This window comes from Hippoglossus stenolepis, chromosome 21 (genome assembly GCF_022539355.2).
Source record: "Hippoglossus stenolepis isolate QCI-W04-F060 chromosome 21, HSTE1.2, whole genome shotgun sequence".
NCBI lineage: Eukaryota > Metazoa > Chordata > Actinopteri > Pleuronectiformes > Pleuronectidae > Hippoglossus > Hippoglossus stenolepis.
In genome coordinates, this window is record NC_061503.1 from 4,378,289 (window position 1) to 4,403,997 (window position 25,709).

The 25,709-nt window shown below is 42.1% G+C and overlaps 1 protein-coding gene across 2 annotated transcripts in view; it reads right to left on the reverse strand.

Annotated features, from left to right (window-relative positions):
• Window positions 1-25,709, reverse strand: part of si:ch211-176g6.2 (ras-associating and dilute domain-containing protein) — a 29,197-nt gene extending 3,488 nt beyond the window's left edge. For both annotated transcript variants that reach the window (XM_035146536.2, XM_035146535.2), the window contains exons 1-14: window positions 25,146-25,709; window positions 23,322-23,524; window positions 22,171-22,345; window positions 19,955-20,187; window positions 18,546-18,997; window positions 15,577-15,873; window positions 15,027-15,431; window positions 13,643-13,680; window positions 13,336-13,562; window positions 12,871-12,983; window positions 6,753-7,017; window positions 5,845-6,017; window positions 3,565-3,709; window positions 3,265-3,449 (exon numbers count right to left, since the gene is read on the reverse strand). In XM_035146536.2, the coding sequence (XP_035002427.2) occupies window positions 3,265-3,449; window positions 3,565-3,709; window positions 5,845-6,017; window positions 6,753-7,017; window positions 12,871-12,983; window positions 13,336-13,562; window positions 13,643-13,680; window positions 15,027-15,431; window positions 15,577-15,873; window positions 18,546-18,997; window positions 19,955-20,187; window positions 22,171-22,345; window positions 23,322-23,524; window positions 25,146-25,261 (3,027 nt within the window). In that variant the 5' untranslated portion in view covers window positions 25,262-25,709. The remainder of the gene's footprint in view (window positions 1-3,264; window positions 3,450-3,564; window positions 3,710-5,844; window positions 6,018-6,752; window positions 7,018-12,870; window positions 12,984-13,335; window positions 13,563-13,642; window positions 13,681-15,026; window positions 15,432-15,576; window positions 15,874-18,545; window positions 18,998-19,954; window positions 20,188-22,170; window positions 22,346-23,321; window positions 23,525-25,145) is intronic.

A 25,709-nucleotide genomic window follows, 5' to 3' on the forward strand; every position in this document is an offset into this window, starting at 1 on the left:
GAACATATTAGTATGAATTAGTTTGACATTGTGGAGAATGTGGTTATAAGCTGACTTGCAGAGTTTTAGCATTCATGAGCATGGGTGCAAAGGCTCATGGGACTCTTAAGTGTTCTGGTAAAATGTAGCTTATCTAGTCTTTATTTTAGTAATATGTTGATTTTCTGACTTAGTTCGAGTGGTTTTTAGATCTATGTGTTTATGATAGTTTTAAGTTCACTTTGAGTTTACTGGTAAATGTAGCCATGTAGCCAATGTACCATGACTGTGGGGTGTGTTGTCTATGTTAGGTTCCAATAAGCAAGACATAATTAATATAGTAGATGGAAAAATCCTGTTGCTTAATATCATAATTTCCACATACACACATTAAACAGTAAATTCCCCCAATGGTCTGATGAATTGTGACTTCTTGTCCCTCTAGTGTGTGGGAGGACTTTTGCTATCCACACACTGCTGCCAACTGCTAAATGTTGATCCACCGTAATGCAACACTGCTGCTCGTACTAATGAAACTAAACCGCATATAATCACACCAAGCCTGTGACACCCTACTGCTGCACCTAAATCACCAGCGGGGGTAACACCGCAAGAGCCGTACTACTCCTAAGTTAAACTAACCACATGGCATAGCAGCTGGAGCAATGAAGATGCTGCCACCCACCTGACCTTGGCATTGGAAGGAAAGACTTTACAGGTGCTGCTTGACCTCACCTAAGTAGAGCAGCAAGACCTCCACGCCCTGACCACAGAACTGCAAAAAAAATTTGGGCAGCAACCGTGCACCGTCAGGAAGGAGAGTGCCTGGGTGCCTTTGCAGCAGATGGGCCTCTGTCGAAGAGTAGCTAGCTCTCAATGCCTTCCTGTGGGCCCTCCATGAAACTGAAGTGGCAGAAGTGATGCTCTCCACACAATCTACCCAGTAGAGTGTCCCTACTCTCTGACCACACGTCAGGACGGCCCCCAACAGCGCCACCAGCTGAATTGCTCCTCAATGACTACATGGACATCTTCGCTGCTAGAGATGAAGACTGCAGTCCAACTGGGCTTGTCCAGCACAGCATTGAGAACGGATCTGCCCAACTCATCTGCCAATGCCCCCATCGGCTGGCCCTTGCTAAACGACAGGCAGGGCTGCAGCTGAACCATGCAAAGTGTCCCCTGCTGACAAGACCATGTTGTTAGCACTCGCGATGTGGCCACCAACCCAGCAAAGGTGCGAATATAAGTGAGCGGCAGAGCTTCCTGGACCTGGCTTCATATTACCACCGCTTCGATCAAGGCTTTGCCACCATCACCAGCCAACTTCATCACCTAACTGAAAAGGGACAACCATTTGACTGGGACACCACCTGTGCTGCAGCTTTCACCCGACTAAAGGCATTGGTGAAAGGCTGGTTGGAGGCAGGGCGCACCCTGATTGGAAAGAGGTGTCAGCACTGGGGCCCAAGGTAAAAGCCTGCCATTCCCAAGTGGCCAACTTCGAGCTCTGTGATGGGGTGATGTACCAGAGGTCACAGGCCCTGAACGAGGGACATCCTGCAGCTACTGGTTCTACTGGCAGGGCTGTCGACGGGACAGGAAACACATGTTTACTGCTGCAACCCCTGCACTGCCCAGGAAGGACCAACCCAGCGCCCTCATGCCCCATTGCTGCAGTACTTGGTGGGGGCCCCGATGGAACAATTAGGAGTGGACATGCTTGTGCCCTTTCCAGTCATCAATTCCAGCAAACGCTATGTCTTTGTGGCCATGGATTAGTGGCCTGGGGCGTATGCTGGTGGAGGAGGTTTTTGGCTGCTTCGGGGTCCCTGACAGGCTCCACAAACGACCAGGGGTAGAACTTTGAGTACCAGGTCTTTGGTGAGATCTGCCAATGGCTATGGGTGACCTCACTCCACCATCAAAGTGATGGACTGGTGGAGCGGTTTAACCGCACCCTGTATTTTAAAAGTATTTGTTAGAAAGGCTTGGTAGATATGAAGTCAGGAATGCGCCACAAGAATACATCTCTTATTTTCAATTTTGAAGTTGTGTCACCAGCCACATTGGCGAATGTAAGTCCAACATTTACTCTCCTCACTCCTAAGCAAATGCTTCACTATGTTAATTACCTAATCACTAACTTAGTGCGTCTGCTGTTTGGTGCTGGGCTGGTTTTGCACAGTGGGTGCAGGCAAAATGTTTATTTTGCCTGTTGCATCTTTTGCATTCAGCAGTGCTTACATCAATAACAGCTTTGTCTGACTGAAACAATAATTCAGGCCGGCCATGTGAATGGTAGGGTAAGTCATATTAATTCAACATGTGAAGGGGCTGTGGGAGCAGGACAGAGGTCTCTAAATGGTCATAAACGGTATATGCTAATGTACACTTAACCCCTTTCTTGGAGTGATTAAAAAAAAGTAGTAACACCACATGTTACATCTCAAACTAGATATGAAAAAGTGGCCTCAGATAACAAACACCACCACTACTGTTTCAGAACTTAACAACTACAGTTAGCCAATGGAAAAGCTCCAAATGCTAAGTGCTAAAACTCCCCAGACAGCTAACCCAAAGAAGTTGATTAAATTATGACAGGGCGAAGACCCACGTTAACATCTGTGAGGTAGTGGAGAGACCACCAGAGGTTGTATCTAGATCGAGCTGGCGGCTGCAGCAACCACACACTGTTACGTAACGTCCTCCAAGCGGGCAACAGCCAGTCACTCCAGTGGTACAGAGATAACAGTACATCAGTGTCTGACTGATTCTAGTCATTAACCATCTAGGTTGTGTAAATGCAAAAGGTGTAATTTGTCTACTATCTGTCTATAATGCTGCATCAGACACAGTGTGAACACCTGTGAGCTGCAGCAGTTCAGTGAGACAGTCGTCATGCATTTGAAGTGATCACATTTATTATGTTTGCTGAATAAAGTACATATTGGATGATATGATAATGAAGGAGACAGCTCCACTCCCGCAGGCTTCTGGTTTTTTGTAGGTTGTCAAACACATGAGTCCATGTTTAATAGCTAAACAAATATTTTAATTTCATGTTCTGGAACCTCTTGACAAACCCCTGAAGGAGTTCAGGCTCAACATATTCAGATATCATAACAGGAATTAGTTCCTGGAGAACAGAGTTTTATTATTATCCTAACTGTCACGCTCCCAGCTCTCTTTCACTCTCTTTTTCTAACAACGATATTTATATTGTTTAGTTTGCATACTTCAATATCATTTTAAAATCAAACAGCATGAATTTCATTTTTGTACCTGGTGCTCCACAGTAGTTGTGACTTCAGTAGACTGTGGTTTAGGGAGTAAGGAAATAAACCCTTTGAGCTTGTCCAGCTGTTCACTTAGGTCTAAATCTGTTACTGCCCTTCTTAGTTGGAACTGGTAACCCCCGCCAGGCAGCACCAGAGGATGCTGGGTGTCAAAACTTTCCAGGATATCAGCTGAGGAAGGAAAGGACATGTTACATTCTACTAAAATGACAAGATTTTTCATATCCATGATTACTATTGGACACTGACGCAGAAATAACAGGCCACCAGTATGATCATCACTCACAAGTTTTAAGTACTGCTGCTTCATCCTGCACTGATGGAATCCACTTGTGTCTGCAGGAAGACCCTTGGCTGTATAGACTCAGTAGATGGCTCAGCTGGGCTGGACTCAGGGTAGGGTAGTGAGACCGCAAGGATATCCAAGATGTCTAAATATCCACACACACACACACACACACACACACACACACACACACACACACACACACACACACACAGATCAACACGGGAAATACCAAAGAAATTGGTTGGTTGTAGTTTTCCGCATGGCGCACACACTCCATCCCCGACCCTGGTGAACATCCAGGGAATGGACATTGGGATAGTGACTCTTTATAAGTACCTGGATGTTCACCTGAACAATAAACTGGACTGGACTGATTATGCCACTGCACTTCATAAGAAGGGCCAGAGCAGACTGGGGCAGCTCGGTCCTGTGATCCCCCTTGACCCAGTGGAGGTGGTGGGACAGAGGAGGAAGATGACAAAGCTGTCATCTCTGATGGACAACCAGTCCCACCCCCTGCAGGACACCATCACAGCATTGTGCAGCTCCTTCAGCGACGGACTGATCCACCCAAAGTGTCTGAAGGAGAGGTATTGCAGGTCTTTCCTTCCTGCAGCAGTAAGACTGTAAAATCAGCTGTGTTCCCAGTAGACCACATGCACCTTCTATGGACTCTGCACTTTAACTGAGGCTTCACTTTTTAACTGTGCAACAGTGGCAGATTTTTAATACGGGGCGCTATCCCCTCCAACATTCTGAGAAAAAGAAATTGTGTTAAACATAATTTGATTAGATAATAATAGTTTACTCGGACAATGCGCCAAGTAGACCGTACGCGCAGGTGAGCATTAAATATAATGCAAATTGTATTTGGTTAATTTCTGTATAAATACAAACACTTTTGGCAACCACGGGACCTGAGGCTGCTCTTCAATTGGTTGTTGCAGATTTTCCAAGGGCTTTGTGTGCCCCAGACACTATTTGATTGATTTACATTTTTTTATATGTAATGTGATTAGTCGACCCTCGACGCCGTCTCGGGTACACCCTCCGTCACCGAGTTACTTCCGCTGCGAGCTGACCGGGAAAGATATGGAGACATCAAGTGGAACTGTGACAAATCCGGCAAATCTGGCAATTTCTTGAAAAAAGAGGATAAAAGAGCTTGGTCCGGACCGATCCGATTTACAGATTCATCAGCCGGCAAGTGATGAGGACGAGCTTACACCCAGGGACTTCTCCCGCTCTTGTTAAGAGAAACAGAAGTGACTAACTGGATGTAGTGTAAGCAATGCCTTTTATTGCTTCCCCTGTTTGCGGTTTTAAAGTGTCGGAACGGAGGTACTGTGGACAACGACGTGGATTCGAGACCTAAAACATCTCTCTGAAAACTGCAAACAACATGAAAGTTGCCACAGTCGCTTAGACACAATGAGGCCACATTTTTGCGGCAGGCCTAGCATTGCCCAGCAGCTTGATGAAGGCTACAGGATTGGCATATTGTGTGTTGTGTTGATTTTGTTGAGTCTGGCTTCAGTTTCCACTACACGGTCCTATCAGAGAGCACTTAAGTCACCAGGTGGAGTTCAGCTTCTTCCCTTTGAGGTGATGGGTCACTGCGTCCTCGTGACAATTGGACTGGTCATTGCCAAAGACCATTATCTTCCCCTGATATGCTTGACAAGCTGCTTCAGAATGCTTCCATGTAGGCTACTTCAGCAGGCGAGCCTACTTTTCCTTTCTGGGTAGCTCTGCTCCAACACGTTGATCCCTGAAGCCGTGTATGCTCCCTGGATCTTTTAATGTTTCCCTGGATTATCCTTGGGGGTTATCTCAAAGGTAACCTGGGATCTTGTGGCGAGAAAAGCTCAAGCAAGGATCAGATAGATCAGACTCACAGAAGTGGCAGTTAGAAGGTTGCTTCATGGAAGACTTGGACTGCAGGGCTTCTTAAGATCGCATGTCTCAGGTACATCAGGGCCGGAACATTTGAAGCAACTCTCTCTTGCAGTAATCCATTTGATCAGACACTTTGTTGGTTGCTTTTAATGACTTGCATCTAGACATCTAGATCTTAGGTTCTTAGGTTAACCAAGCTGTGCAAACATTAGCAGCAGCTCGGCTCTCAGTCCAACAGATACATCCTGTGTCTGTTATACACAATGGGGGAAACAATGACTTTTAATGTAACAGAGCTTGTATGTTTCGGAGAGGAGGAGACCTGTGTGTGTGTGTGTGTGTGTGTGTGTGTGTGTGTGTGTGTGTGTGTGTGCGCACCTGCAGTAAATTCTTTCTCGGTGTGGCAAGAAGATTGATAGCTGACAAGAGTGTGTTTGTGTGATCCAAGGCCAGTTCTCCCTGTCCAACTGCATGGGCCCAGTCCAGGAGCAAGTCCAGATTGGCCCGCATTTGCACACCTCTGGACCACTGGTAGAAACCCGGTTCTGAGCCTGTGTACAAATAAGGACAAAGTCATCTTCAAAACTAGTCGAACATTAATTTACTTTCTGACCCTTACAGGATGATGTTTTGTTGTAAATGTTGCAAATTAATGTTGTGTTATGTCATGTTGCTTCAGCATTAGAGTTTTCTATTATTCCAGGAAACCTCTGCACATCTTACAGTCAATAAATGCAGTGAAGTCATTGATGAATTTATTATAAATTATTATATTTGTATGGTATTCTGTTCATTTAAAGTGAGTCCCACATACAACTCTGACTGTTAATACTCACATGAGCATCACATGTGGATAAAACTGCCGCTGAAAATAGTCCCCCATGTCTGCATTGTATAGTGTGTAGAAAATATGCACAGCTCATGGACACACCAGGCCAATGTACAATGTAATTTTTTTATAGCTCTTTTAATTATTTATAATCTATAATGGTTGATATGGTTTGGTTTTTATTTACCATTTTATTTTAGGTTCTACAACAGCACTACTTGTGTTTTATTATGCACTCTTCATGCATATGTTACAAAGGAGCAAGGTGAGTAGGTCTTGTAAGAATTTCCATGGCTCTTTGTGGCCACTAGAGAGCATAACTGTCCCATTTCTCTCCCTCACTCCTGTTATCTCTGTGCTGGTGGTGTCAGGTATAGGCATAATAATAAACTGACACAATCTGTCTGAATGTCTGTCTGAAACTTTAGTGTATATTTAGTCTCTCATGCACTGGTACCTCTCTCCATTAGTGAGTTGACAAGTGATGCATTGATGAAGTAGAAGAGGTAGCCAATGAGCTGAGACGAAATCTCTGGATGGAGCTGACAGTCTGAGAGTAGCATCCACGTCTCATTGAGGACTTCCACAACTTGCTGGATCTCACCAGGGACCTGCAGTCCACTGCTACCCAGGACTCGAGCACCCTCAGAAGTCACCTGCCGGACAGGACTCCTTCTGAATGGGTTGCAGTCCAGAAGTCCAGGTAAGATGGGGTACAGGACCTGATAAGACAGATATGTTGTCGTCAAGGGAACCGTTCAGCTAAGGGTGACTCACTCGTCCATGTAGAACCGCTAAATGTTGACAATTCTTGTGGACCAGTTTGAGGTTGGAAAAGTTAACATTGTGTGGTGGAAGCTCTGATCACTGGGATAAAACGTCACCCTCAAACCCAGATTTCAGACCACCCATATTGCCTCTGCATCTGTCTGTCTCCACCTCTCACACTGCAACTTATGGTGATATAAGATCATTTTGACAGAACCAGCAATCATAGAAATGAAAGGAGATAACATTTCCTCTCTTTCAGCCAAAGGTCCTCGCTGGTCTTCCGCGCGAGCCCATACAACGATGGCTTTGTTCAGCTTAATTGTACACAGACATCCCCTCTCCGTTCCATTCTCCCTCTTACACCCACCAAACTTCCTAAGCCAGCGCCAGCCTTAGATCCACATTCCTAAAAAGCTGAATATGGCTCATGTGGGCTTGGCATGGCTCTGCAACAGGACTGCTGAGTGAAGAGTTCTGGAGGAATCCACCCTGAGCTGCTCAGTTTACATTTACTGTAAGGCCCCGCAGCCAGGGGCAGGCTGAACATGAACAGTACAACATAACAGCCACAGCTCCCGTCACACGAGACAATGGAAATGGGTGAAAATTGAGCCAAATAATTTTGCAGTGTTTCTGGTTGGAAAATGTCGCTCAGCAGGGCCGTTCAATAATGCCGGATTCTGGGACTACCACATGCATCCACAGCATTTATTATCCCGGAGTCAAAAAGTAAATGGTGTATTCTGCTTTGTCTGCTTATTTGTGCTCTCATTGTGATGGACAAGTAAACACACAGTCTGACCACAAGTGTGTTTAAGTGCATCTGTATTCATCACAGCATGTCTACGGATGGAATAGCTGCTCACCAGTGGCGCCTTTTGTTTTCCATCCTCCAGCAATTACACTCACGTGGGATGGTCGAACATGAAATACCCCAAAATAAACAGATATTTTAAAAAACGTTACCACTTCAGTTTCAATTTAGATCCAAATTTCATCTGTAAATTATTTTTTACTCCCTATTGTTGGATTGTGAAAGATAAATTGGAGAACAAAATGTACTTAGCCTCAGTCTTTGTTGTTTATTTCTTGTTTACACCTTGGAACATTAAAATGACCCCTGCACAAACTGTTGTGGATCAGGCTCGTTAAACTACTGTAAGCACTGATCACTGTGTCATCTTGTGAAGCGAATGGATAAATGCATGTTTAAGTCGTTAGGCTCACGCTCGGGGCACACCGACTGCGGAACGGCCGCGGAACGGCCGCGGAATGGCTTGCTTCATTTCGGCCCCCATGTTGACAGATTAGAGCGCCCACAGTTCAGTGGCGGAATGAACGCTGCTCTTCACGAGATTCGACCTCTCACCTAATTTTTACGCCATCAAATTGGTAAGTGAAAGATCTTTTACCACGATTTCAATATTAATCTGCAAATGAATGCAGAACGGCAGGAGACATGCTGCCAGTGTGAACAACAGACAAACGCGACACACAGCAGGACTGCGCTGCAGTGCGGCCTGGGCAGTAGCTAGGCTACCCCCTAGCTTGAGACTGGCAATTTGATCACATTCCTTACAAATTCTGTTCTGTCAGTCCAAGAAAGATGTGAGTCTGAGCTTCCTCTGAAGTGACAGTCATGATAGATGACACAGCAGGTCTGGATTAACTGGCATGACCCAGAGAAACTGAACTATGTCAGCAACATGGTGCATACAATGATTAATGCTACATGTGAAAATGATTTTTACATGTTGAAATGTGCACACAGCAAATTGAGTTAAGACCATAATCAGATTGTCTAAGATCTGCTTTGGTTTATAATCTAAGGAAATGTAAAATTTTCCAAAAACCAGTAAAATTGTTAGGATCCAAGGACCCAATAGGATTGATTGAAAATTAATTTTTAAGATTCAACATCTTAGTAGCTGAGTTTGTTATATCACATGAATAAGGAAGCAGTTAAATGACAATGAAAGAATATTCATACATATGAACTAGTCAAGCTATAGCCTAGATTGGACTCTTTTAGATTGTTCAAACATTAAGTAGTGTATGTTTTTAAAGAGCATTCATAAAAGTTTTAAGCTTGGAACCAGGCCGACCAGCTACAAGATAAACCGTGACCATAAAACATTTGATTCTAAGCAAAACAAATATTGGATAACGTAAAAAAGGCAAAGGTACAAGACTGTTCACATACTTATAAAGGAAAGGAACTACGCATCCCATAAACCATTGTGAATTATCCCTTTACAACAACTTCCAGCACGTGTTTCAAGTCGTGAATAGTGTCGTAACCTAGTGTGGTAGAGCTGATCGGTGCGATCATTGCTGATCGTAGCCAAATTGACATTTTTCCGGTTGTAGGAAACATTTCCAAAGTAATAGTGAGCTCCACCAATAAGAGACTTCACTATTACACCTGAGGATTGTGGTTAGTGTAGTAGGTGACATCGCAAAGAAAATGCAATTCATACAGACCTGTGGCTTCTACAGGAGCATACATGTATAACATCTCATAGCATGTGATAAGACTACTTGGATGGTTAAAATATGGCCGATAATCAAAATCTCTTAAGAAAATGAATGGGATTTTTACTTCTGGAACCACACTGTTGAGCTCTATTTAAGAACTACAACTAAAGCAGGACACTATTTATTATAGTTTTACAACTACAGTAATAGCAAAACTACTATTAGCTAGTAGCTAAACAGCATCTTGGCTGCTGTGCTGAAGTGGCTCAATACTTGACGTGGTTTCCCTTTGCTCTGGCCCTCTGCTCATTAATTGGGCCCTGTTGGTTTGGAGCATGCTGGTCAGTAGAGAATCTGAGTGGACACCCACCTCAGCTATCAATAATGATTTGTAGTTCCCTTCAGCTGCTGGCAGAGAAGGACAAGTTCGACAGAGCGTAAATACGATGTCATTGTATGAACTTAAACAGATTAGTCTCTCTAAACAGCTCTCAAACTTTAAACTGCCGTTTTGCTCTGTTCCCTCCTGCACTCCATTACTTCAAATTATTTTAGTGATTCTCTGTCTTTTTATCTAGCGCCATCATCTGGTCAAAATGTCCATCTTGTAGTAACCTTTTCATATTCAGTTCACTTATGAATTTGACACAGAATTGATCTTGCCTCCTTCTTCAGGCATTCAAGTCAAAGTTTACAAACTACGTTCACCAGGGTATTAAATTATAAAATTATAATTATTAATTTAATTTATTCACAGAGCAAACTGATTCTTAGAGAGGCTAATGACATAAGATGACATATTTCAATTTCCATCGTACTGACCCTGGTACTCAGCCGACGCCTCCCTGAATTACGGGTGGGGGAGCAAATCTGTGAACTCCTGTGTTGCCCGTACCGGGGAATTCAGATTCTAATGCAACATGTCCAATTGAACATAAAATTTGAATTGGAGCCTGCATGTTAAAACCTCATGGCCATACTTTTATTATGTTTCTGGATTATTTATGGATTTACCGACCAACCACATCTGGAAGTCATTAGGTTCAACAGGCAGAAACGTTGAGAGAAACATATGCTGTCTGTGAGCAGGTAGTTAGATAACCACATCCTTCTGCGCTGGACAAAAAAAAGTGCTGTCTTAACTATTTGGGAATCCATATAGTTTCCTCTTTGGACATACAATGTTGTATCGCCGACTTTCTTCCTGCGTGGGGAAAGGCACATCTGAATTCCAGGACATGTGAGACCTTGGCTTGGCTGCTGCTCCTGTCAAACAAGTGCTGTGCTAATGGTATCTCTGATGCGGCTCAATACTTGACGTGGTTTCCCTTTGCTCTGGCCCTCTGCTCATTAATTAACTGTTGGTTTGGAGCATGCTGGTCAGTAGAGAATCTGAGTGGACACCCACCTCAGCTATCAATAATGATTTGCTGCTGACGGAGAAGGAGGACATGTTCGACAGAGAGTAAATACGATACACACACGGATAAGTCTCCTCTGATTAGTATTTTCTGACAGTTTCTTTACCCACAGCCACTGGAAATTTGTTAGAAACTTTCCGAGCACAATTCCATACAGTGGGTGTGGTGCTTCTGCGAAACTGCACACAACTGGAATCTGTGGTTGCAATGGTGAAATACCATTTTCTCTTCTTCCAAGTATGGTCTGTGAGAAAACATTGTAAAATTTGCACAATCGAATTCAGCCTTTTAAGCTTTGCTATTTGCCTCCACAGATCTTTTATATACAGTAAACCTCTCCTTAAATCCCTGCAAGGAGTTTTTAACTGGTTAGGAAATGGTCTTATTTTAATATTGCTGCCTCTTTATGACCTACAACAACAAATGAGACAATGAGACAGACTTAAGGCTAAAGACCAACTCCATCTTTCTTATAAACAAGACGAATAAGATCAGAATGAGAATTATGCCTCATCACTGTTGCCAGATGGGAAATGTTGAAGTATCCTACCAGAAGCTTAAAATTATCGTATTTTGAGGAAAATTATTGTACATGACCAGAGTACTGATGAGATGCCAACGTTTTGAAGCTGTGTTGAGATTCCGAAGCGATTTAGCGCACAGAAATGATTCTTTTCAAGGCAAAAGGCTCTGATTTTAGAAGACAACATGCATGATTTGTTGGAAAAACATCACATGAGAAGAGATGCGTAAACACAGACGGGATACATATTTTACTATCCAGACTACAACTGGAAATACTAAGTTTCACAAAATAATCAAATTATCGCACATATGCATTATTGATTGACTATCGTACAATTACCATGGTTTAAAAGACAACGTAGTTATAGTGGTGAGTAGATAAGGAGGGAATTTTCATTTTTGGATGAACTATACCTTTCACAATACACATGCTAAGTGGGAAGTCTATGAGATAAATGGTTCACAAGATATACTTTCCACATATAGACAGACGTTTGTGGAATTAGTAGGTAGAGCTGAAATACCTGTACTTTGGAGGTGCAAAGTAAGAAATATATTCCCAGTTAGTATTAGTGGAGCTCTGAGATATTTCCTTGTGCAGCCTTGTACTGGTTGGGAACCGTTTGCTTGAATTTACCCTTCTTAAGTTCTTTTAGTATCTTGTGTGAAAGTGTTATAAAGTAAAATGTGTCTTGTACTTCATTCATACACCTAATGTCTTGTCACGGCTGAGCAACCAAAACATTTGAGGTTGCTATGCAAGTCTTCCTTGGCAATGCTCGATTCCTTCATCCTCCTTCAAAACACACACACACACACACACACACACACACACACACACACACACACAAAGGGCCTTAGTGTCCTGTCTCTCCCATGTTATAAAGCCCCCAGTGTGGTCTGGCAGTGTGGCTGGTCCTTCTATTAGAAAGCTGCCAAAGCAGCTAACTAGGCTCTTTATTCTCAGCCTGTCTCTAATTATTTTCCTTTCTTAAACGACATCAGAATCAGGCAGTGGACTAGATGGAGCCTGGCTACATGCTTCTCCTTTAGCCAGCAAGTGTTGGGGGAAAATCCTGGAAAATCCTCTTAAGTACAGTAACAAATACTTTGTTACTGTAAAAAATACTTTGTTACTGTACTCAGAACCTGTACTTTTATACATTACTTTTACTCGAGTAAAGAGGTTGAATCAGCTGCTCTTCAACATGAGTATGAAATGTGTGTTCCTTTTCCACCTCTAGTAGAATATACATAATACTTTGAAAACCATGTTATCACCATGTATCAGTGCTTTCCCACAAAGGTCTCATGTTAACAAATTACTCTAATTAATGAACACACATACACACACCTACTTAGATGATGTCATCCTCTCACCTTGGTAATGTAGTAAACACACTGCTGGAAGGCAAGCATGATGACCTCCTCCAGAACAGCCATAGTTTCCTCACTGGCTGAGCGGACACAGGACAGATGAAGCTCCAACAAGGCTGAAAAGCACACACACACACACAAATGCATACATATGTCTATGAATGATGTAGGTGTATTTTAAAACATTGCGCATATCTGTATAAACCATGTACTGTATGTATATTTCAAAAGAATATAGGCAGGAAGATAGAGAAATAAATGTTATTTGTCTGTCTTTAATCCTCAGCAATACTAAAAAAATCCTTTGTCTATTATCTGTGCAAGGATTTGCAAATGAAAAATGAGAAAAAAAGTAATTCTTCGACACAACTATTTTACAGCTGCAACCAAGTATGCTCATTTGCAGCTTATTTGTTCATATGGTAACACAATCATTGTTTCACATATAAAGATCAACAGGTGACCAACCTGAGATCTCCCCCTCATGGGTTTTATCACCAGCCCTCTCCTCGCCCTCCTCCCGTCCCTGATCCTTCCTGGCTCTCCACTCCAGAATTAGAGGCAGCTGATACTGGACGAACTGCAGCAGCTCCAGACTGTTGGACATCCATACCACAAGGGGGCGCAGTCCCGAGATCACGTCGAAAAGGCGGAGAGGGTGAAGGTCCTCTGAGGTTGAGCCGTCACCGTTGAGACTGAAAGTCAAGATAAAAGAATATAGTGTTGTGTGAGAGCTGTCAGTGATTGTTGAAGAAGAAGAGTAAGGTGTACTTACACTTCAGGTTGATCTGCAGCTAGATCCTTAGTGTGCTCCTGCAGGACAACAATTCAAGGCACAGTCAGAACAGAAGTGTGTGATAATCCATAAAAAAGTTTTAATTTATAAGAAGGCAAAAGATGATAAGAAGAGGGAAGTTGAGACGAAAGATATAAAGAGTGCTATAAAGAGTAGGCCACAAAAGGGAGGTCGCCAAGAATTAAAAATATCACCACAATTTAATATATCCATAACAATGAGAATTCAGGGATTTTTTTTTTCACGACAGACTTGCCAACTCTGACCAACATCTCGTATTTTTAACAAAAAATGTAGCACTTTGTGTTTAGAATCTAGACTTTGGAACAACCAATAGAAACCAAAGTCCTCCGGCTGCAGCAGGTTCACTTACAGTGAAAAGGGCCTTGAGGCCCGACTCCTAAAAGTCATTACAAAATCTTTAAATAAACTTAACATGGCTGGAGCAAGTTTTTAGGGGCACTGTCGATTGCCACAATTCTGTGTCTGTGGCACTTGTAGGCCTGTAACAAACATGATAGCCTGATGATAGCCAGAAGTTAGCAGACAAGTCACGGAAACGTTTAGCAGTTGTCAGTCAGGGCATATTTGTGCGTTTTGGGGTCGTATCTTTGGCAAGAGGGTTGATGGGAGGGGGTGGGATGTATGGGTGGCTTTTTTCAGAGTGCAGCTTGCTCATGCTAGTTCTTCCAAGATTACCAACCCTATCTTTAAATAACGCTGTATGATTTTTTGGTCTGTTTTGGGGACATTTCAAAAAGCTGTAAACACAACAAATCATCACCTCACCAACAACTTGTTGTGGCATATGTGTTTGCAAAAAGTTGCCCAGCTAGTTTACTCACCCACCAGCAGCCACTTAGCGAGCTGTGGTGTACAGTGTGTTCATCAGAGCTTTTACAGGAAATGTTAAAACATCTAAAAGACACTAAAATGATTCATAAATCTGAAGGAAATGCAGGATGCGGTGATAATTGTATGGGTTGGTCACAAGTGACTCACTACTAGCACTGAATCCATTGCTGGTATAAAAACAATACATTGATACTGCACTAATATAGGTTTTTTTAGCTGTGAACTAAATTATATGACTATTCTTTAATGGAATACATTAGTGCTGAAAATCCCACTTATGACCAAATTAATTAAGAAATCTAAATGTATGGGTTCCCAGTGTTTCAAACCTTGCTTAAGAAGAAGTTAACCATTTGGAACGACCCTCTATATCATGACATTTATGTATATTTGAAAAAGTTAACACCCTCTAATCAAAAGCAGGTGGTCCCCCATGCACCACCAGCTAACGTTAAATATGATTAATATCAAATTAATTGCTCGTGTCATCTCTTTTACCACAACTCACCCACATGGCACTCTGAACTCCACTGGCAATGAGCAGCAGGAGCCTGCGGAGGTCTGAGTTATGAAGACATGTTGTTGAATATTGAATGCACATGCACAGCAGGAACGCTGTGGTCAGCGGCGGTCTGTCTTCAACTCCAGCCCCTCCCATAGCAACTATCTCCATGACAATGCAATCCTCGTCCTCTGTCTCGTAGTTCAGAGTCAGGCTGTGGCCTTCAGGTGATTTTAAAAATGGAGGACCTCTGCTTCGGGCCTGTTTGCTGCTTATGCTGTGGGGGTCAGTACAGGTTGCGGTGCAGATATTGCAGAGGTTCATTTCTGTAGTATGGTTTGTTGAAGTGTTGTGAGTCAGCATCCAAGGCACAGCAGACAAGCTGGGCTCCTGTGCAGCCCCGTTCACTTCCTTAATTTTAAACAGAGAAAAGATATTTGTACAATATCACGTTCAAAATACACAAATCAGAAACTTCAGGACAGAAACAAATCTGTCAGATATTTGATAGAAAGATACAGAGGATACTCATTGTTGGGGTAGACTGGGGTTTTACCTTGTGCAGCGAAGCTGAGGGATCTTTGAAAAGAAACAGGTAGCATTGTCCCAGCCCGATGACATCACCAGGACTAAGCTGTACTTCCTCTTTGAGCACTTCACCATTCCAGGTGACCACAGCATCCTGACAAGGGCAGAGCACAGTGGGACCCCCAACGCTATGGCGGCATAAATAGCAGTGTCTCGAAAGGATATCAGTGGCAAAGAGGAGGACGTCATGCTTTGACCCATCTTCCTGATCACTTTGCCGTCCAATTAAAATGTTTGTCCCCGCAAGTAGGTAGATGACAAAGTCCTGAGTGGGGAAAAAAAATGACAAGTTATCATGCCATCTGAAAATATCTGAGTGAAATTGGCAAACAACAATTTTCACGTTCTTTCCCAATGTATTGGTAATAAGCTAACATTCGCTACTCTTGCACATGTTTTTTGATATGAATTCGCTGCATCATCTTTTCTGTCTGAATTGAAATTATTAAACTGTTGTTTCAATAGAATTTTTAAATGTTACTTCAACCTGAATTTGCTATCTGGGTTGATGTGACTGTGGGAAAAGAACATGTAGTGTGAGTGAGACTGAATCAATATTTTGTTACATCAGACTAAGAGCAAGAAAGAAGAGATTAAATATGGTCCTGACATTTATTACTTCAACAAGCAGCTACATAACAACAGAACCTCAGTGAGAGCTAAGCGGTCTGATAACATTGAGGACTTAGAATTATAGTCTTGATCCAAGCCTGATTAGACAAACAATGTTTTATTAATCGCAGTGATTGCCGAGCACAATGTGAAGGGATTATTGTGTTTAACCTTCCCCTTGTGACCCCTCTTTTCCAACAGGAAAGATTTAACCAACTGAATTAATTCACCAATAAACTCTTGAAACTTTTTTCATCATTGTTTTTCTTTTGGTGGATGGATCTTTAGGGAAAAGAACTGTCAGACAGAGTCACAGGAGTACATGAGACTTAGCCTCTGGGTTTTTCCCCATGTGTATTTAAAATCAGGAAGGAGAGACACATTGTTTTTTAATTTTTCTGCTTCCTGATCAGTGTTACAACACAGTTTCTTTCCACATACAGTTTGTGAACAATTGCACAATTATTCTTCCTTCAGTCTCTCTCTTAACACTAAAAGAAAACAGGCTGTTAGAGCTGCAGGTCTGACACATGATGCAGAAAAGTGATCAAAGGGAATAACTCACTTAATCTGTTGTGTGGACCTTTTGTATAGTAGTATGTATGAGGTGGAATGAGGACATTTCTGTTCTTACACACTGCGCACTTTACAGCAATAATGGTGTAAGTTTTACTATCAAATTTAACAATTATTTTCAAACAGATCTTAAACTAGGCTGATTTACTCGCCAGTAAATCCTTTGAGATGTGAAGCCGATTTATGTGCTCGCACTGTGCAGTCCGATTGTCTGACACAACCTGAATGCTCACTGTACGTTGCGTCGGCTTCACCGGACCAGCTCGGAACGGTGTTTTTTGTCAAAGAAGAAGATGAAGATTGTTTGCTAACAATGCTAACAAGGGGAAAACATGCTGCCTTGCTCATATGCGCCATTCTGTGATGGGTGGCTTGACATTTTGGTTTGGCTATTTTGCAGAAAGAAAGCAGACTAAGTTTGAGGCTGCTGTATTGTACATGTCTCACATGCCTACACTGTGATTATTGTGCTGCGAAAACCCCTTCATCTCCTTCTTTTTCTTTCTTGCTGTGCGATTGCTTCATGCCATGAACATTTTTTTTTTGTGTTTTGCCATTTCGCACAGACGCAGTGAGGAAGAAAGTACTGAATTTAGGGAATCAGCTCTTGTCTATGCCTCAACTCTGCAAGAGCCTGAAAACAGCCGTCCAAAATTTATGACATATCGGAAATTCATCCGACCATTCGACGAGTGGTCGGGACTCTCGGGAGCATCTGACCCCTCCTTACACTAAGATGACCTCTGTGACTCATAAATCGTCTAAAATCTGGCTCCAATCACGCAGCCTTTTTACAGAGGAATAAAGGTGGGCCTCTCATGTTTGTGCTGATGATTGTCAAATTTCCTGCTGAAACGGTAGCTGGGATTGTTAGCTCTACCTAAGCTACTTAAACTGTAAATTTGCTCACTGTTGATGATCCATATAAAAGACCAAAGGTAGCATGACAAGATTAAATGTATGATAATTTTGCTAACAATATAAATTAACATATAAATGTTTTTCAGTTTCAGTTGCTAACTAGCCTAAACTCTGGATGTACTGGTTGTTAATGGGTCTTATTGCAACCTGTAAACATGCATAGTTAAAGGTGGGGTTGCTCATTAGTTTCTGAAACACATTTCATCTTATTTGTTGAAATCAGATCAATAAATAAAGTCATCTGAAATTTACTTTTAAAAAGTCGGTGTCTGTGGCCATCTCATTCGGACCGAATGAAATGATTGGTTGGGGTACCTGTCACTAATGTAACATGCATACACCCTGCCCGTGTCCTCACTGCGCATGACCAGTTTTGCTGGCGTAGCCTTGATGAGAGGGCCGATGGGGGGTTTGGATGTATGAGTTGCATTTTTAGCGTAAGTGTAGCCAGCTCTCGTAGCTTTTCCATGATTAGCAACCCTAGCTTTAAGATATAGTTAGTTAATGATGTGCTACCTGGCTTTGGAAGAAGTGGTTACTACTGTAGACAGAAAGCTTGTTAACTGAAGCTTTCATTACACCGGATTAAAATAACATTTAATCTATTCCTATTACTTTTACGGTTGAGTTTGTGGCTCCGGAGAGGCTTTAAAAAAGCACCACCCCCTAAAGACTATTGCTCTCACTACAGCCTCATGCACAACACTTCAACATATAGAGAAAGTCACAACTTGACAGTCATGATATGTTTTCTAAGTTATGAAAATCAGGGTTTGGGGGGATGGGCTTCGTAAACAGTGGATTGTGGAGTGTGTCTGAATGAGATACCTGTGCGGGGCTGCAGCCCTGCAGCAGCAGCAGGTATGGACAGTCGTGAGGAGGGTGAATGGAGTACTGTGTAGTGTTATCGTCGCTGCTCTCCGTCTCCTCCCTCTCTGACTCCTCTCCTTCCCGCTCGCCTCTCGGCCTCGACGGACAGAGGGTCTCTGTTGTTGCCTGCGACCCCTCGGGGGGAACTGCGAGGCTGTGAGTGTGATTCTGTTCCGTGCTGGTTTTGGGGCGCTCGTAGCACTGCAGTAAGGCTTGATTCAGGCTTTCGCTTCGATCCTTCACACATTTATCGTGATCTGTGTCCTGTTTCATCTTGGGATCAGAATCCAAAAGGTCCATTTCGCTTTTGCTCCGCCACAGCGTGTGACTTCGACCCATAGTCCTGTCTATGAGGGTGGAGGTCACTCTGGAGCGGCTCTTCTGCAGCTTTCGAGCCTGGGCATTTATACCTAACAGGGAGAGGGATAGACACATGGGATTGGTGTTAGAACTATGTGCTAATTGAACTGCTATATAAATACATTAATCACGGAGGTAATGGATGTGGCGATAGGGCAACACCCGTTTTTGTTCCTGAAGTAAGGTGAGGTCTGTTTGTGTGAGTCTGTGTGTGTTCGGTCGTTTGTACATCATGTGTTTATGCCAGAGTCAACACAGAGAAGCCCCACACAGGAAACAGACCTCAGTGGAAAGAAAGACAGAGCTCGTGGAAAAAGAAGAAAAAAAATCACCCACACAGCAGGAATTCACAAGCTGGCACCGATAGACGACTATCACAAGTTGCGTCATTCATAAAATCAGAGCACAAAACAGGACACACACTTACACCGTGACCACAGCTGTGTCAACCACAGCCAGGGTCTCCAGCGGAGACGATAGCTGAAATGACAGAAAGTGGTCTCCGCCCTGCACATTTGCATTTGCAGAGCCATGCAGTGTTTGTTTCAAGCGTCTATGGAAAATTGATGGGGTCATTTTCTGTTGCATCATGCTAGGTAAACATCAGTGGACAGGATATTTTCCCATGTAAAGCATTTATAGTATTAAAGATAGGGTGTGTAGCTGGAACAGCACTATTTAAATCCTAGGGTGCCTCATGTAAAAGTTTCTTTGACATTGTTATGGCAGTAAGAATGAAATATAAGTCCAGCTTTGTAACAGAAATTGAAAAGAGTGAATAAAAAGTAACTGCAGACCTATTAAAATGTAGTTTGGTCTGTGCGGCTTGGCAGATTAAGTGTGTGCCAAAAAAACACATTTTGAGTATGAGAACTGGATTTAATACTGTGTTGTATTTAATGGTACAAGCCCATTTTCAAGGACTACAGACAACCTGAATCAGGATGTGGTGCGCTGTGAAATGATCCGTCCCTAGAGCACCTTAAGGCTAAAGTCAGACACCGTACCAGCAGTGATGGTGTCTTTGTCTTTGGATGTCTTTTCCTCTACCAGGCTCCTCCTCTGGATTTCAAACCGTCTTGCCAGGCCTTCTCTGGGTTTCCATAGTGACTGCAGGAGGAGGGGCTTCTCGTGGTCGCCGACGACTCTAAACCCTTCGGTCTTCCACTGATTCCCTCCGATGGAGCCAATGGTGTCACAGAGAACGTAGGCCTCTGCCTCCTCCTTGCTCAGGCCATACCTGTGTGACATAGTTGGGTTAAATATAATCATCAAAATGGAAAAAAATGATTGATAAATTTAAGTTAATGAACACCAATTGTCTCAACTTTCAGTTTCTTTCATTTTAAATCACTCCTAAAAAAAACAAGTCTCCTCTACATTGTATCGAAACTCATCATTTTAAGGCAGCCATAATTACATGCAGTTCAACACAACATGCATATCTCTTACGCCGTTCATCTTATCAGCTTTGTACTTGGCATGTGTATTGTTAAAGGCCCGAGAAAAGTCTGACAACTGGGCCAAACCGTGGGTCAAGATCGACGCCAGATCATTTTGATGAATTGATTATTTTTATTTCACCACATCAGACTGACAGAGAGAGACACACACATAGCCCAGATGTTGATCTCTGTCATGACAACAACATTTAAAGAATCACTACCTGTTTGGCATTTTGTCTTCAAAGTAAAACGCACAACTTTATTTTGAAGTGTTGTGAACTTGGGTCTGAAGATTGTATCAAGTGTTTAACAGGCCTCTGAAATAGCCGACATGCAATGTATGAAAAAATAACACCCGTTTAGTAAATCATTCAAACTTATTTGTAAACCACACAAGTGAACAGTAATAAAATAAATAGTATTTTAATTTTATGATAATTAACAAAGCAGGATGAATACTGACTTCACTCTGCACCAAAGACTGTTTATAAAAAGCTGTGCACACAACATACATCCACAAAAAAGTGACAGTATATTGTAGAAGTGTTTAAGAGGACTCACTAATGACAAGAAATAATTCTGAAGTAGCTCCAGAGCATCAACACAGGACAAGAGAACAGGCAGGTTTAGCATGGCCACTGCTCTCGGGAAAAAAAAGTTGCATAGCTCGCTATATGCAAACCAATACAATATTGTATATTACTTCATTTATTGATTGAATATTTACTATCCCCTTCCTGAAATGAATACGGTGAACATAGCAAAGCTATTTGCACATTGAGCAACATTAGCATTCATTTTGGTGTTGCGTTTGGCCCCCATAGTCCAGTTCTTTATGCTCTAATTTGGTCACCACCTCCTTACAGAAAAGGTCTGTAAATCAGTAATGTATTCAAATATATTTTGGTTTGAACATGCTCCAAAACTTTTTTTAATACAGAGATAATTCAGTTAACGATGGGTTTGGCACAACGTTTGTTTATTCCTTATCCATCGACAAACATTGATTACGCACCTTTAATGTTAAACACTTTAATATGCAAATATTAAATCTGCAGATTCCTCTACACAAAGTTTGTTTCTAGTTGTTTCTTCATACTTATCAAAGTTAAATCTTATCACGATATTCCATTAAACCTCCACACAAGTGTCACAAAGTTGCCATGCGCTTAATGTGTTTGCCTATCCGTGTGTGCTCTAATATTTATACAGCTGAATGCCACTGTTACAGTTCAAATTTTCACTGGGGCGAAAGAAGAAATGATTTGCTCTTTCCTCTACAAGCTGAATACCACTTGTATTAATCATTCCATTATGTTGTTGGCCGAAATATCAGCATAGCCTTCCAGAGGGGCCGTCTCAGAGCTGTGCCCGACTGGCTGTCTTTCACACAGATCTGTGGTTTGCTCTCGACCTTTTTCGGAGCTACCAAATGAACAATTTGGCAAAGAAACACGCTGCGTGCACTGTGCTGCAGTTACAACAAACTGGTCAACTCGACCTTGTTCGAATAAAATATAATCACAACATGAACATGCTTTTACCTTTCATCAACTGCCAGACCTTTGTGCATCAAAGACCTTTCTGATCACCTCATTTTGCACACAAATGATGTAATACACATACACATACACAAAGTGTGTTGCAGCAAAGGCAGCTTGTGGACATGCACATAACTCATCCTGAGTACACACACAGAAGGACACACATACAAAAAAGACCCATATGGCAGGCAGACGCACACACACACACACACACACACGTACACGTAGTCTTACCGTTCAAGGGCCTCTTTGACTAGCTCCTTTGCACTGGAGTGTGTGGTGGCCAGGACGCTCTTATAGTGAGCCCCTTCACAGAGTTCATTCCCAAAGATCTTCAGGATTCCTGGAGCAGTTATCTGATTGGACAGCTCAGACGGGTCATCCGCAATTAAAGCGTCCTCGCAAATCACTGCATCACATGACATGGCAACAAAGGACAGTGTTAATGCAGGGTTTCAGTTGTGGTTCATGGGCACAATGGCAGAAAGACATCCGCCATCAATCCACATGAAAATACAATCAGTTTACCAATACAAATAATCCACCAAGCATCAGTCGTCACAGTGTTGTTGCAGATAAACACAAGTCATTCAAATCCACATTTTAAAATTCAACAATTAAGTATAGAGTGACAGTTGTATACATACTGCTGCACAAATATGTATTTACCACACAGACCATGGAATATATGAGTCTCCCTTTTTACCTTAACACAATGTGAAATGCAGTATTACAGAAATCATATCACACACAGTCGTGTCTCCATGACTTCAGAGGACCTTACATTGATTTCCTGGGGACTTACTCTAACCTTAACCATAGTTACCACTTGCCTGAAGCTTACACTTACCCTAACCTTAACCTTAACCTTAACCTTAACCTTAACCTCAACCTCAACCTTAACCTCAACCTTACCTTAACTTTTATTTAACCGTAAAGCATTTCTTCACCCAACATTTTGTGACTGTGTAAACAGATTTAGGTCCCCACAACATGAGTACTATCTAGACCACACACACACACCTCCAGTTGGGGGGTCTCATAAAGGACTAATAATTATTATGGCTTTTGACCTCACAATGCAACTCATGAGATAATTTGGTCGAATACCCACATCTCCTCTGCTCCAGTTTGTAATGCAGATTTTCTGTTATAAATTTGTAGTCTCTAAAGTCAAAACTGAGGGAAAAACACCCTGATGACATCATCTGGGTTACCAGAGTCACAAAAGATGTGTCTGTTTTCTCCTCGTTATTGGTAAACTCTCCTTTGAAAGTAAATCTTAAAATGAATACTACATTGAGGATTTATTAATGGGAAAATGCCACACATAGCACCAACAATGACGCCAATACAAGGAGAAAAGTAAAGTCAGGGGGACGTACTGCTGCCTTTCCTGGCCTGGGTGGACAGTGATGACCTGAGACCCGCCGTCAGCAACATGGAGTCTGAGCTGGAGGTGGGGGCACGAAGGAAGACGCCTGACAGGCGGTTGGTATGGCGACGGATGCGGCTCTTGCTGGGCTGTCTGACGACCACGCCCTCAGCTGACCTGCTGGTGGAGGAACTGCCGGTGGATGAAGCAGATCTGATCAAAGAAGGAAGAAGAAACCTCCATCAAGATCCTTGAGCAAGAGACTGGTTTCAACCCCAGATGATCTCATACCTTTGACTCTGACATTCTTATGAAGAGGAGATGATAGAGGGGGAGATAAACGTGATTGGGATTAACAGTTTCTCACCATCAAGTTAAGAACAGGAGGGAGGAGGAGAAAACACATGGTTCAAAAAGGAGAGAAAAATGAACGACTTGAATGACATCGAAGAGAACAGAATTAAGAGTGAAGCAGAGTGATCAAAATGAGAAGACTTCCATTCATCCGTTCTGTTTATTTTGGGCCACATGCTTGATTTCCACATGAAATTTGATGCAAAACAATAGATCTTCTTTTTTAATGTAATTAAAACAATTAGACTTCTGTTTTGATATATGTTATTTTACCTATTTTGCAAAAAACATTTAACTTGGAAAGTGAGAGACATGTTTTTTACTTACCCCTTTTACAGATACACATCTTTTTTTTTTTTTTTTAAATATGCCGGTCTTAGAAAGCACAAAGTTCTAACACCATGCTACAACGCAGTAAATACTGAGCATACATACATGTTTGTCCCCAACACAACAATGTCCAGTCTCCTTCACAATGCCTCCACCAGCTTCCCACAGAACATTGAGGAAATAATGAAGTCTTGTTAACTCGAACCAATCTTATAAGCTTCTTAACACTGTGGTTCAAAGGTTTGCTGCAGTTATGCAACCACTTGGATGTTAAAAAATGTAATAACATTCTTCAAAATAATGATATTAGTTACTATTGTTCTTTAATGACGGACTGATGATGAGTATGATGGAGTGGTGGCACATAAGCAGATCCTCAGAGGTTTAGTAGTTTTGGTAAAATATGTTGTTGTGTACTTTGTGGTATTTTTTATTTGTATAGGGTTGAAAATTAAATAAATATGTGGCTTCAGTTGTATGTTTTTGTTTTGTGGTTTTCTTTTTTAACTTTTAAATTTGGATATAGTATATCTTTATGATTGGCATGATGATTATGATGGAGTAATGGTACATGTACATGTCAGTGGTTTAAAAGCTTTAGTTGAGGCTTAAAAGAACTTAAGTACCTTGTGGTATTTTTCTAGTTGTGTAGGGTTGACAATTAAATTCAAACTATGAGGCTTCAGTTGTGTTTTTATAAGTTTTGTGGGTTTTCTTTAACTTTTAAATAAGTATATTAGTGAAACTATTGTTCCTTTATTACTGACATGATGATTATGATGGAGTGATGGTACAGATTGTCAGTGGTTCAGAAGTTTTAGTTGAGGCTTAAAATAATTACTTTGTGGTATTTTATTGTTGTGTGGGATTGCAAATTTAATTTAAAACATGTGGCTTCATTTGTATTATTATGAGAATAGTGGGTTTTTAAAATTGTATTTCCTCTTCACTATATAAATAAATAAATCATATTTTAATTGGTTAGAACCAATTAAAACACTGGACTCTCTACAGGAGATGTAGTGGAGGGGAAGAGAATAACTCTTTCTCTGCAGAAGAAAATGAAAAAGTGAACATGCGTGTACTTATGTCATCTAAAATAGTCCTCAGAGAAATACACATGTATAAGTGTAAAGTACTTCATACTCACTGCTCGGACCCGTCACCTGTCTTCCTGCCCAGCTTGACGAACCGTCTCTTTGCAGAAGCTGCAGGCGAACTCGTCGGTCTTGGTGGAAGAGAACTCAGCTCCTCCATCTCACTCATCCCTGTCTGATCCACTTGGGTGTTTCAGTTCAAACCGTTGCTGTTCTCTTTAAATTAAAGATATCGAGCTATCATGTCCCCCAAGTCCGTGATGCACCCGAGCTGCTGACTCTCATTCCTGGGATGTTTCATCCAGGACAGGCGGCACAAAGCCATCCAGCTGTCCCTTCATTTTACGCGCTCCGGAACAGACGCTGCAGATGTTTCTCGCCCTCATCCAGCTGTTGGAGCTGCTGTAGCCAGGCTGTTCAGTCCGGGTCGAGTTACAGCTCACAGCCTCATGTGTCACGCGGGCGAATAAGATGGAAGAGACACAGTTGAATGACAGGAGTTGGGGAAAAAGAGATCTGATCACGCCCGATGACATGTAATACGTGACACTCTATGCAGGCAGTCTGTTTCAAATTCACAACGAACCCGCTCTCCAGATGTACGTCCACGGCGCAAC